Genomic DNA, 12,130 nt, shown 5'->3' with positions numbered 1-12,130 from the left:
GACGCCCGGCCAGTCCTGACATTCGGGACAAATTTCCCCTTTGCCTTCCCTACGAATGTAGATCCCGTGCTCCAACAGAGCTTTTCAGCTCCATCTGACGGACTAGGGAGAAACTATATACTTTTCCAGGCTAGTTCAGGAAAATAGGTTAACTCTCCGACTTTGAACCCTACGAAACTGGTGACGCATGTCGTGCCAACACGTTGTCAGCCGATACGCATAATCTTCGGTAAAAGCTAGTACTAGTTGACCCAAGAAAAAGCCTACTTGTCTCATCCACATAGATCTGAAGACGTGTTACGTCTTCAGGAACTAATCGAGAGTCATTCGTTCGCGTGAGTGGCCTACCAACGTCAGAGGATGCTTGTTCCTTTTTTGTTCCCAGCAACAAATATCCTACATTTTTTATGCGTGTTGACCTGCTAGGTCATGTTGGCCAAACAGAGTTTTCCATCCATTTATCCACATTTTCCATCCTAGTATCCATAGCTCAGGCAACTCTGATCGCTTAGAGGTTTTACAGTACCGGTTGCTTGGACTATAAACGCGTGAGTCTACAAGAATATCAAACGAACCAACGACAGCATCCGAGCGATTCAGCACCTCGCAGATTGAATTAATAGATATACCAGAGCAGGTTAATACCTAGGATATAGTGAACTTGTTCATTATATCCTCGAAAGCTCTGTAAATAGCTTAAACTAGACACGAATCCAAATAGTACACCCTTCGAGAGAGAAAGATATGGATGGTATTCGAGACCAAGTCCTTTTAACCGTCCGCTCCTTTTTAGAAGTGCGACATATACCACTTTTTTTTTTGTAGTTTAGATCATAGCAAACTATAAAACTTTGCATTTCTGGCTTTACGTGTAATAAACCGAATAAATTTATGAAACAACCCCTGTTTATCTCAAATTTTAATAAATGTTTCCATTTCAACATGTGTTTCCAAATGGTCCGAAGCGGTTACTTTCGTTCTCCAGATATCCTTCGAAGGGTAGCTCATTTTGTAGCTCTCTTCTACACACAGACCGCAACACTCTCTCACCAACACATACTCACAAGCTTGCAAGGACAAAGGATTTTTTGAAACACAGCAAAGCAGGAGGTTATACAAAACGTGCCATCTTTGACAGCATAAACCGACCGTTTCCCCGATGTCGTTTGTTTTTTGCAAACAATTTTAAAATAAATACATATTGTACTTGCTTAAGTAACACAGCTTACACAAATAATAAGCAATTGCCCTAAAGAACGCTTTCTTTTCCCTCTTCCAATATCATTTTCTTCTGCCATTACAAGTTCCTTGTAATACCATTTCGATTGTATGTAAACGTCAAAACACAAACACCAGGATGGCAGTACCTTGCGGTCGTCCAGGACATCAACACACGCTCGTCCTTTCACGCAAACATTGCTCGTTCGCGTTTGACAGCACAGCAAAGGGTCCTCGCGGTTGCACCAGACGCACCTAGTACGAGCCCGTGTACGCACACCACGGTCGTGACCGCGCACACACGCGAGCAAGAATAGCGAAAAGTACGTCCGAAAGGTTTCAGCTCCGTCGTCGTCCCTTTGCACAAGTTTGTTGCCACCGCGTGGCTGTTGATGGTGAGAATTACGGCCATCGGCGCAAATAATTTCAGCATTTTGTGACTTCACAGTCAACGGAACGGGACGTGTGCGTGTGCAACCAACAGTATTACGGTGCGGGTTTCGGAACGGACGGAAAAGGTTCTTTCGCAAAGTTCGCAACCACCGAGAGTGGTTCTGGTGTGTGTGTTTTTGTAACTTCCAAATCGTGCATGGGGAGCGTGTTATGTGCGTCGCCAATTCACAGAGTTCTATCATGCCTTGCATCGCGTGAATGCACTATTAGCAAGAAAAAAACGTCATCCCTCAGCAACTTCCTGGTATTCCTTGTCAGCCAGCCAGGAGCCTCGTGCGGAAATCAACAATTTTCCTTGGAGTGGGTGTCGCGCGTCCATGGGTTCAGAGTTGCTTTGATGTAGAAAAGTGGTGTGTCCATGCACGTCACAGCCGGAAGTGGTGTGCAGAATATTTCCAAAAGTGTCAATTATCACCGTCTTTTCGGCCAAACGCCTCTTCCTGTGGTGCCAGAAGAAATAAAAAACCGAGCATAGAGCACCAACATCCTCGCATGGTGGTGGTGTGTGTGCGTGTGTTCAGGTAGACAGTGTTTGCGTGCGCCGCGGCGTATGCCCGCGGGAACTTGCCGGCTGATTGCGTGCGATTGAAGCAGGCGAAACTCCAAACAGCCCTTTTTGGTCCACAACTGTTCCGGTTCCGGAGTACGGTTTACTATGTTCAAGAGCCGCAGCGAAGGCAATGTTGTTTACAAGTGTACCGTTCGACTGCTGGAGGATCTCGATGTCCTGGAGTGTGAGTTTCAGGTAAGGTTCGATGGCCCACAGCCTCTAGCGTGTTATTAGTTGCAGCAGCAGCTTTCTGCCTACTTTGCTAACGTTTATCGCGATCCCGACTCTGGCCCTCCATTGTCTATCCTTTTCCGTCCCACTGTACTGAGCCAAAAATGTCAAGGACTACTATTCACATCTATTTCAACTGGTTCAAGGACCAAACGGCCTCTTGACCACCACGCCATTGGCAAACGCCTACCCCCTCGGCCAGCGCAGTGTGGCGCTTGCAGTGGATAATGATTTTGCATAGACGTGCCGGGTTCGTGCCTAACAGCTAGATGGCCAATGCAACAAAGCAACGGTATTATCATGCAATCTCACCTCCGTTCACCAGCGTTTCAAAAAGCCGAGCCCCGGTGTAGTGTTCGTCACGCCGCGCATCTATTCAAGTGTGCCAATTTCGCCGGCACCGTTCCAAGTGTCCGGGGAGAGCATGTGTGCTGGATAGTTGCTTGGTTGCCGCGTGCTTTATCCTTACCACTAGCAGGGGACCAGCTTTACCGCTGGAATAAGGCAGCAAGTAAGCGGCAGTGCCCCATGACTTATGACTTTTGTGCATACCAGGAACTAGTCCCTTGTGAGTGACGATGCTCTCATGGATGAGGTTTACATTCCAGAAGAGTAAAAAAAACTTCCCTGCCAGCCTGAACATCCCTACCACGCCGTTGGGTGTCATTCGCTCGTGTTGCTTACCGACGATACGATCCGCCGCGCGTATATTTCCTGGTCGGGTGGGGGTGGTCGATGAACGTTACACGAACAAACCGTCGATAAAAATGACCGATCTAAAAATACTCTCGGTCGCGCGGCTATCGTAAACTTTACATTAATTATACATTAGTTATATTAATTCCATCCCGGCCCGATCCATCCCACCCACACATGCACGTGTCTGACGCATTCGTGTGTCCCTGCTAGCTTCTTCGATTCACATTAAACAGCATGATCCAACATATAAACCCATCCACACACACACACACACACACGCACACGGGAAGAACGTTTGCCCGGGACGGATGTTCGCCGTTTCTTTTTGGTCATCCAACCGTAGTTTTTGGGGTGGAAACTGCTACTTTCCTTTGATTTTTCCTTCCCGCACGATAACACGTAACACCGTCCGTTTCGGTTGGACAAATGGTTGTGTTTTTAATGTTGAATGTCTTCTATTTTTAGCCACACCATAAGGGTAGTTTTCTCCTGGACTACGTCTGCGAGCAGCTGGAAATCACCGAAAAGGATTATTTTGGGCTACGATTTGTCGACTCCGCAAAGCAGAGGGTAAGCGGCCCAGAAAAGGGCGAGGGGGGGGGATGGAGAAGCTAGATGTTTTGAAGTATTTTAATCGCTACAGGTGCTGCGTGGGTTTTGTAGCTTCCAGTAACTAGCGTGTGCATTAAAAAATGGACGGATTTTAATAATCATTAACCTTGATAGAGAACCCTGTGTGTCCCTAGTGGTCCACACAACATTCCATCACTAGGCTCGCTTAGCTAAGAGTCGCGTTACTGTATCAAATGGCTAGCAGAGATGGATAAGTAACTGATCGTCAAGGATCAGGAGTGGCTGACACGTTTATGTTTACGACAGGTTCTAGCTAACTTCCCTAGGACCACTGCATCAAGGAATTTGGTCAAACATGTATCCTGTAGTAGTTCTATTCTCATTCTTAGCCCGGGGCTAGTTTGTTCTCTAATGCAAACGTTGTTAATAGCATTGAATCGTGAGCGGAAGAGCTGCCTCAATCGTTCCACTCACCTAATCGAGCACGCTCACTGCGCTCCATAAAAAAATCCGCAAAATGCGCTCAGAAGAGCGCACTGAGCCAAGAACGCTCTTTTGAGTGGAATTCGCTCAACGTTGAGCTACTTCGCGCTCTCGGCTCTTTCGCGTAAGCGTAAGTGGCTCGTTTCACTCGGCCAAAGGAGCTGCTTGATCCAACATTGAAAAACTGACCGATAAACGTCGAATGTCCATCGTACCTCCAGATTCCTCAATATTTTTCAATTAAATTTTGAAAAGTCTGTCCTAAACATAAATATTTTACTATTTTAATCAGCAAGCCTTTCAGTTCATTTACATGACATCAGCGATTGCCCTACGAAGTCATTTATATGTTTTGCAAAGTTAATGTTTGATTTATCTTTAAACCTTCTCTCCACAATTAATGCATACAAACGAAACAGCATTGGCTGGATCTGGCAAAAACTATAATCAAACAAGTCAAAGGTACAGTGTGTTCGTGAGATTATTTAAAAAAAGTAAATTATAAATATTTTGTTCATTGTAGGCATTTTATATCGGTTTTGTTTGTTTGTTTCTCAATTATTTGAATAACTTTTTTCTCCTTTAAATCGTTACATGGTTGTACATGCTCCCTTCTGTTTGGAAATAGCCTTTGAAGCATTTGCCACCATAATAAAAAAATATCTATTTCTTATGTATTGTTATGTTTTTCTGTTCCAACAATTACCTGATGTTTTTACTTTTTTCAATAGCCATGAAACGGCTGCTATTCCAAATAAACAAAGCGATCGCGGTGTATTTATTAATTGCTCCCTCAATTTTCCTCCCTCACCAGATGTGGATCCACTCGTGCTTTCATTTCGTGTCAAATTTTATCCGGCCGATCCCCTACGGCTAACCAACAATGGGAAACTGATGCTGTACCAACAGCTGAAGCGCGATCTTCGGCATGGCCGTTTGTACTGTTCTGCTGGCGAGGCGGCGGCCCTAGGAGCGCTTATAGTACAAGGTACGTACTAATCGAACCACGTTCGGGAATCGTGCTTACTGCTTGTCCGTTACGGCAATTTCAACAAAATCGCACTGCATCGTTTGGTTGTGTTTGTTCAGGAAGCGGAATTCCATCTGCCAGAAAGCGTTCTCGATCGGGAACATTTCAAGCATCTGCAACTTTAGCTCCGACTTTTCTGCCACGTAACGCCCCTGTATAAGGGTGATTTGTTTTCAACCGACAGAAGAATAATTAATGCACAAAATCATTTGAGTGCTTCTACTCTAAAGCAAAGATGTACCTTTTTCAACGGACAGCTCAGCGGCGGTGTAAAAATGTCCATGTACTTATGCAGTATCGGATTGCTTTCGATCTTCGAGCATATGTCTTCCATCGAGATGTGCTCGTACGTTTCGCAGGCTTCCTTTTGAAGGTTACACCGTTTCACGGAAAGCTGCAGATGGACGGGTGGTTCTATCTCTTGCGTCACATCCAATATCGCGCTCAGCTCGATGGCGTTCGGTTTTCCAAACACTTTCACCTGGCTCAAGGTTGCGGCCGAGTTTTCCATGTGCTTGCAATTGTCGTACGTTAAAACGTTGTAGAACTGAAATCCAAAGTTGCACACATTTCATTCCATGCGGTTGGTTACGTTGGTATGTTAACTGCCGATGGTTATTTCATTACTTTTGCCATCACTGCAGGGAAGAACACGGTCTGCACCAGCACGACGGTTAATATAAAAGCGAATCCAACCATTCCACCACTCATTGCCACACTGAATTGAATTTTTTAAACCAAAAATGGAAACGGCGTAATTTAGTACACTGAGCGCATTTGTATTTGAAACTGCGTTTTTATATTGTCTGTGGCAGACGGCAATTATACGCTCCAGAGAGTTTAATAATTTAAAAATATGTAATTGCTCCAATGCGTAATGAATTGAACGGCAAATAAATTTACGTTTCAACCGATTAGTGATAAGATACATGTTTTTGGTGAATAATAATATCATCCATTACGCTTCCTTTAGTAAACAAAACCTTGAAATGCTATGTCGAGCTCATTACCATTTTGGAATGCTTCAGTGTTTGTTTGTTTGAGTGTTGTATCGGATGACCAAATGGGTTGAGTACTCGATTTATGCTCTAGTCTTTACGGGTAGCCAGTTGTTGTTACAAGAGCTTTAAATATAGGTGTAAAATTTGTGGGAATCCGGACCAGAATCTTGTACGAAGTATAAGATCGCCATGAAATAATAATAATTGTATAATCAATTAGGGCGTCTTTGTTATATCTTATATATAAAGTATAAGATATCTTATGACATCCAAGCAAAAATATTTATCTCCGACCAATGTTATAGACCAGGGCCTCTTATCTAAGCTCTAAGATAATCCTCACGTGATTTCAGATTCCTTGGAATATCAGTTAATCAGTAACATACACTAAACGTAAAAGCAATTGCCAGTTGTTGAGAGGATCTCTTTCATATTCGGAACGAATTTCGCCTTTGCCTTCCCTACGGATGTCGGTCCTGCCCTCCAATGGTGCTTCCCCGCTCTGTCCATTGAATTTGGAGAAATCTTTACCGGTTAAACTACGTCCGCAGTTAAATACTTCACCTGGCTAGCCCAAGGAAAAAGGTGAACTCGTCCGACTGAGCGAAGCTGGGGACGCCCGGCCAGCTCTGAGCTTTCGGTGAAGTCCTCTTTGCTGGAGTGAAGTTTGGATAAAAAACTCCAGCAGTGTCGGAAGAATCATGGTGAATTGTCGCCGGCTAAACAGACTAACTATCCGACTCCGACTCCGAAAAACTGGTGACGCCTGTCGTTCCAACGGGTTGTCAGCAGATACGCAGATCTACTGGTAGGAACTAGTCCTACTACTCCTACTATCTACTGGTAGAGGAACTAGGAATTGTGATAACCTCGTGTGATCGGCCCACCAACTGCGGATGTGTGCATCCGATTGGTTCACGTCAGCAACCCACAAACATAAAGATCGATTCGTCTTCGATGATCGTCGAAATCTGTGCTGATAGCGGATAGCTGCGTCAATATCTGTGATTGCTACACATTCATGTCTTTCTTAAATTTGTTACTAATTATCTTTAGTATGAATATGAAGGACATTGCAAACTATTTCTTCAAATCCTTCTAATAACAGTGTACTAAACCTGCTAACACATGGAGAAGACTTCACCATTTTAGACTTAATTCTTTATTACCTAGTTGAGACATCGGATCTACATATCCCAACTTAACAATGATTTTTGCAATTTGGGCTCTTTAGATAGTATAATTAAAAAGTTTTAAAAAAATAGTAAGAATAAAATAGAACATTCCAGAGCATTACATTTAGAGAATTTAGTTTATTTGAATCTCATATATAAACTTTACCAACCCAGCCCCAGTGCAAGACAAGCCAGATGAGAATCCCTTACCTGTTACGCCTCAATGTTTTATCCTGTTAGTTTTCTTCCTAATCACCATAATTCTTGCCATCAGTTCGGTACAATAAATTTCTCGTCCTGTTGCCACTTGCGACACGGTAGTTACAATATTCCACCGGTAAGCACTACCCGGCAGATTGACGACCGCTGACAGATCCCACTTATTGTTTATGAACAGATAGTCTCCCGGCTTGGTTGGACACGTTAATGGTTGCGAAATGCTGTTCAAGAACCGTTCGTTAAATCCCGTGTCGTTAAAATATTCGCACAGTTCTTCCGTTTCTATTGTGTTGAAAAATTCACACTTTGAAAGATCCATCTCACAGCGTTTAATGCTCGCGTTGTACTGAAAACAGTTAGAGAAGAAAAAATACTTTTTAATATTTTAAATAATTTCGACGATTCCACGACTTACCTTCAAAGGACCCTCAATTCGTTCTTTTATGCGTAGTGTGCAGTTGAATAAATTCTCATTCGGTTTGTTGGTAACGCCATACTGCGGTAACATTATTACGGGGTACTCATCGACAGGTTCGCAGTTGGTGATGCGGTCTATTTTGAAGAACTTTATCGTTTCCGCATTAGCTAGAACGTCCGCGTACACACTCAGCACGTGCAGTGCCATAAGCGTAGTGATAATCATAGTTTTCAAAGCGTTTAATCATAGAACTTACTGAAATATACTTTGCGCACGAAGGTTTATATGCATTTTCACATTCGAATAGGCATCACAGGCCAAATTACCTACCCTCACCGACATTCTACACCCTCCAATAATTCAATTATTCGTTTCATTAAATGATCTCTATCTCTCTTTCAGATGAGCTTGGTGATTACGATGCGGAAACACACACCGGTGAGTACGTGTCGTCGCTCAAGATTGCCCTGCGACAGTCGGAGCCGCTGGAAAAGAAAGCCATGGAACTGCATCAGAAGCGCGAACCGGGCCAGGAACCGGTCGCCGTGTACGATGAGTTTGTCGGTATCGCGCGCAGCTTAGAAACGTACGGTATCGATCCACATCCGGTGAAGGATCACCGTGGTACACAGCTTTACCTGGGAATTAACTTTTCCGGCATCAGCACGTTTGCGGCGGGACGTAGAACTCAGCACTTTCGCTGGCCCGAGGTCCACAAGATAAACTTCGAGGGCAAGATGTTCATTATCCATCTAGCGTATTCGGAGGATCGGAGAGAAGTGGTGCGTTGAAGAATTAGAATAGTGTAAGTGATCCAAAAGGGAAATTCCATTATTGTATTTTTCCCTTTCTTTTTAGAAAAAGCACACTGTAGGATTTAAGTGTCCGTCGGGCGCGGCCTGCCGGTACGTGTGGCGATGCTCCATCGAGCAGATGTTGTTCTTTACGTAAGTTAACTTTGCTATAACAATATAACTATTTGCTTCGAATTACTTACTAACTTGGTTTCCAAAAAAAAAAACCAACTAGTCTTCCAACTAGCCAACACGCCTCCGTTGTTTCCGGGGGTGGATTTTTCTCTTGGGGTACCAAATTTCGCTACTCGGGCCGTACCGAGCGGGAACTGATGTCGGAAGCACTGCAGGCCCTCCGCCAGCAGAAGCTCAACAATACCAGCCCGAGCAAAAGGAAAGCGCAAAGTGTCCCAGCGACGCCCTCGAGTCCTCAGGGTGATTTGGCGGAAATCCGTAAGTCCCGTAAGTCACCGTTGAGATACTCTACATTATCGAACTAATGTATTTTTTTCGGGATTCTTTTTGGTCGTATTTCATTTCCCCTCCTCCGCCTTGATCCCTTGCGATCCCTAATCCGTTTATATCGACTCCTTTCGTCATTCTAATTTCGTGTATATGTGTGCGTGTGTCTGCCTGCGTGAATGTGTGTGCTCTCTCGATTGGCGCTTACCGTGTAATACCCGGCTTTCCCACCCTCGCAGGATATAGTAGCCTTCCAAGATCGACCATGTCGGAACCGCTGGGCGGTTGCGGCGATCATATGGCATCGTCCGTGTACTGCACAGACAATCCACTGCCAACGCTAGAGACTGTCTCGGAGGAGGCGCGCAAAACGAACGGTGAGAGTAACGATCACCTGTCCGATTACTACTTCCGCGATTCGTTCGACCACTCGTCGTCCGAGTCGGGCTTTACGGCGGCGGCCAACAGTGCAAACGCGATCGGTGATCATCACCATCACCATCGGCACGGGGCCTCATCTGGCGCGCACCACTCGCTGCTCCATCATCACCACCGTCAGGCGTACACGACCGACAACATCCCAGCGCTTGCCATCCATAGTGTTACGAACCATGCGGCCAGCATCATACAGCAGCAGAACGCGAGCAACAGTGCGAAGAATGCGAAAAAGTTCTCGCTTGTGCAGGCCTTCGTACCGTCGTTCGTTTTCGTCGTGGTGGTGCTGATCGTGTCCGCGATCTATATCCTCGAAACCGACTCGGAGCTGTTTGCATCGATGCGCAACTGGCCGGAGATGATCTGTTTGCGCTACCAGTACTATCAGCCGTTGAAGGAGTTTTTGGCGAAAAAGTTTGGTGCCATATTTTGATTTATTCTGACCGGACGCACGGAAGCTTCCTGTACGGGCGAGGATGGACGGACCGTGTGTGGGCAGGGTGCAGGGGGATTTTCCACCTTCTATCCGCCCCAGGAGTACTTTCGCGAGCGGGATTCAAGTGGTACTACCGGTAACGAGACGCCCATCACACTCACGCTTACCCTGCCAACCGCCAGGGCCATGTAGGGAGCTTCGAAGAGGCCCACGGAACACATCGAATTACCCAACCGCAGCTTGTTTGCTTGATAAGATTATTTGTTAACATTAAAGTATGCGTTTTTTAACGCGCTATTAATGCAGTATTTGTTGCAAAGCGTCAATCAGTTGTTGCTTATTTGCACAGCTTTGAATATAAATTTCCATACAGTACAGTGCGTAACAGCACAATAGGGCCACTAGTTTGTTTTTATTAACTGAAAAAGTTGATGAGAAAGGTAAAAGCCATGTTGTGCTAAGTTGTAGAGAATTAAAAAATATGCTTACTTACATTTTTTCATATTTTTACTGAGCTGAAAAAAGTTTCAAATACCATAACTAAAGAGCCACTTGCGAAAATCCATTCTTTAAAGTAAAGCATCATTTTAAACTTCAGTAAAAAAAATAGATAGATAAAAGGGCTCCGGGCAATGTGAAAACAATTTGAAACAATTTTTTAAATCGTTTAGTCATCCCTGGCTTGCCATTATTTTTATTCTAAGTAAATGTTGTGGAAATTATACTAAAATTTGGACATAACGAGAAATATCTTGAAACATCAACAATACTTTTTTTAATGATTTTTCCTATAGCCTGTAAAAGCGGCACACGCCCTTTTGTCTTAATAGAAACGCACGTTTACTTTAGAACAAATTTGTAAGGGAAACGATAGTTACGCTTGTACTGTTTTGTTGTTGCATTCTCTAAAACTTTGCAAAACATCACTAGTACTTTCCTCTACTTTTCTAGTTATTCTCAAAAAAAAACTGGTGGCCCTATCGTGCTGTTAAGCACTGTGTAACACTTTCTATGAAAAAAAAAACAATATTCACACAAAAATTTACCCCGTTTTGTACTCTTTCGAGACAACCCATCGCCTAACGTTATAATTCTGTTTCAGTATTTTTGTTGCTTATTCGGTAACCAAACAAGTATTCAACAAAAAAAGCTAAAAAGAAAAGCGTACCAAAATGATACACTCTGCGTGTTAGACGAAGACGTGTGGGCATATTCTAAAACAATTCGCAACTTCTTAACAACGAACCAACCAACTCCAAATCCGTCTTGTATCTGTATTTTTGAGAAGCAGTGTTTAATTAGCCCGTGAAGAATATTAGTGCTACGGCGTGTGTTTTAAGGTTCGCTCTAAGATAAGAACACAAGCTAAGAAGCAATTATTGTACTTTGTACCTACACTGTACTCGAAGCAGTATTGATTTTAGTTGTGTTAAAAGCTGCACACGCTTGTATTATATTGCATAAAGTTGCAACATAAAGTATGTTAGTATGTTAGTAAATTTTGTAACGAGAAATCATTTCCCAGTTTTCTTTTTCTCTATTTCTGTTGCCCAAAGCATTAAAGTAGTTTTAGTAATGAGGGATACAAAAAAACACACACAGACAAACTCTACTTCATCGTACCTCTTTTTTCTGGGACCACCATCAGTATCGGTCACAAGTACACCAACTATGCCAACGGTGGCTGGAGCAAAATAAAAACAGCCGAACCATTTCCCTCTGTGGCAAATGCATAAGGCATGGTAAACAACAATTTGTTTCTCGAAGATCGGACAAGTTTTAATCAACGGGACAAGGTAGAACAGCAAAGAACACACACAGTATGGAAACACAAACGAAACTAAAAAAATATTGTCGAACCATAGCAAAAACCAGCAAAGAAACAAATTTTACTTAGCTTTTGCAAAGCTCGAAACGAACACGAAGATGATAGATTCAGTTAGGAAAGATGGA

General features: G+C 43.7%; 6 protein-coding genes across 9 annotated transcripts in view; 2 read left to right on the top strand and 4 right to left on the bottom strand.

Annotated features, from left to right (window-relative positions):
• LOC126563823 (epidermal growth factor receptor) overlaps positions 1–12,130 on the top strand; it is a 371,336-nt gene that overhangs the window by 308,797 nt on the left and 50,409 nt on the right. The gene's annotated exons all lie outside the window — the stretch shown is intronic.
• LOC126564735 (galactosylgalactosylxylosylprotein 3-beta-glucuronosyltransferase S) overlaps positions 1–12,130 on the bottom strand; it is a 147,459-nt gene that overhangs the window by 104,324 nt on the left and 31,005 nt on the right. The window lies entirely within an intron of this gene.
• The window catches only part of LOC126563713 (uncharacterized), a 158,202-nt gene that overhangs the window by 126,114 nt on the left and 19,958 nt on the right, over positions 1–12,130 (bottom strand). The gene's annotated exons all lie outside the window — the stretch shown is intronic.
• LOC126564415 (FERM domain-containing protein 5) lies at positions 2,327–10,363 on the top strand. Of its 3 annotated transcripts, none has more exons than XM_050221457.1 (8): positions 2,327–2,416; positions 3,617–3,721; positions 4,627–4,669; positions 5,022–5,195; positions 8,453–8,832; positions 8,909–8,997; positions 9,080–9,297; positions 9,546–10,363. In XM_050221457.1, exons 1-8 carry the CDS (start codon positions 2,327–2,329, stop codon positions 10,172–10,174), a joined length of 1,728 nt encoding a protein of 575 aa, XP_050077414.1. In that variant the 3' UTR covers positions 10,175–10,363. The 3 variants fall into 3 exon arrangements, with proteins under 3 accessions (XP_050077414.1, XP_050077413.1, XP_050077415.1); XM_050221456.1 differs by having other exon boundaries at positions 9,080–9,306; XM_050221458.1 differs by lacking the exons at positions 2,327–2,416; positions 4,627–4,669 and having other exon boundaries at positions 9,080–9,306.
• Positions 5,231–5,948, bottom strand: LOC126565511 (uncharacterized). Its single transcript, XM_050222696.1, has 3 exons — positions 5,865–5,948; positions 5,479–5,784; positions 5,231–5,389 (listed from the first exon to the last, which is right to left on the bottom strand). Exons 1-3 carry the CDS (start codon positions 5,946–5,948, stop codon positions 5,231–5,233), a joined length of 549 nt encoding a protein of 182 aa, XP_050078653.1.
• On the bottom strand, positions 7,634–8,275 carry LOC126565470 (uncharacterized). The gene is made up of 2 exons (XM_050222652.1): positions 8,048–8,275; positions 7,634–7,978 (listed from the first exon to the last, which is right to left on the bottom strand). The coding sequence occupies exons 1-2, from the start codon at positions 8,273–8,275 to the stop codon at positions 7,634–7,636; spliced, it is 573 nt and encodes a 190-aa protein (XP_050078609.1).

This window comes from Anopheles maculipalpis, chromosome 3RL, assembly GCF_943734695.1.
Source record: "Anopheles maculipalpis chromosome 3RL, idAnoMacuDA_375_x, whole genome shotgun sequence".
In the NCBI taxonomy this organism is placed as follows: Eukaryota; Metazoa; Arthropoda; class Insecta; order Diptera; family Culicidae; genus Anopheles; species Anopheles maculipalpis.
The sequence above is the reverse complement of the archived record's forward strand: the minus strand, read 5'-3'. Positions and strand labels throughout refer to the sequence as shown.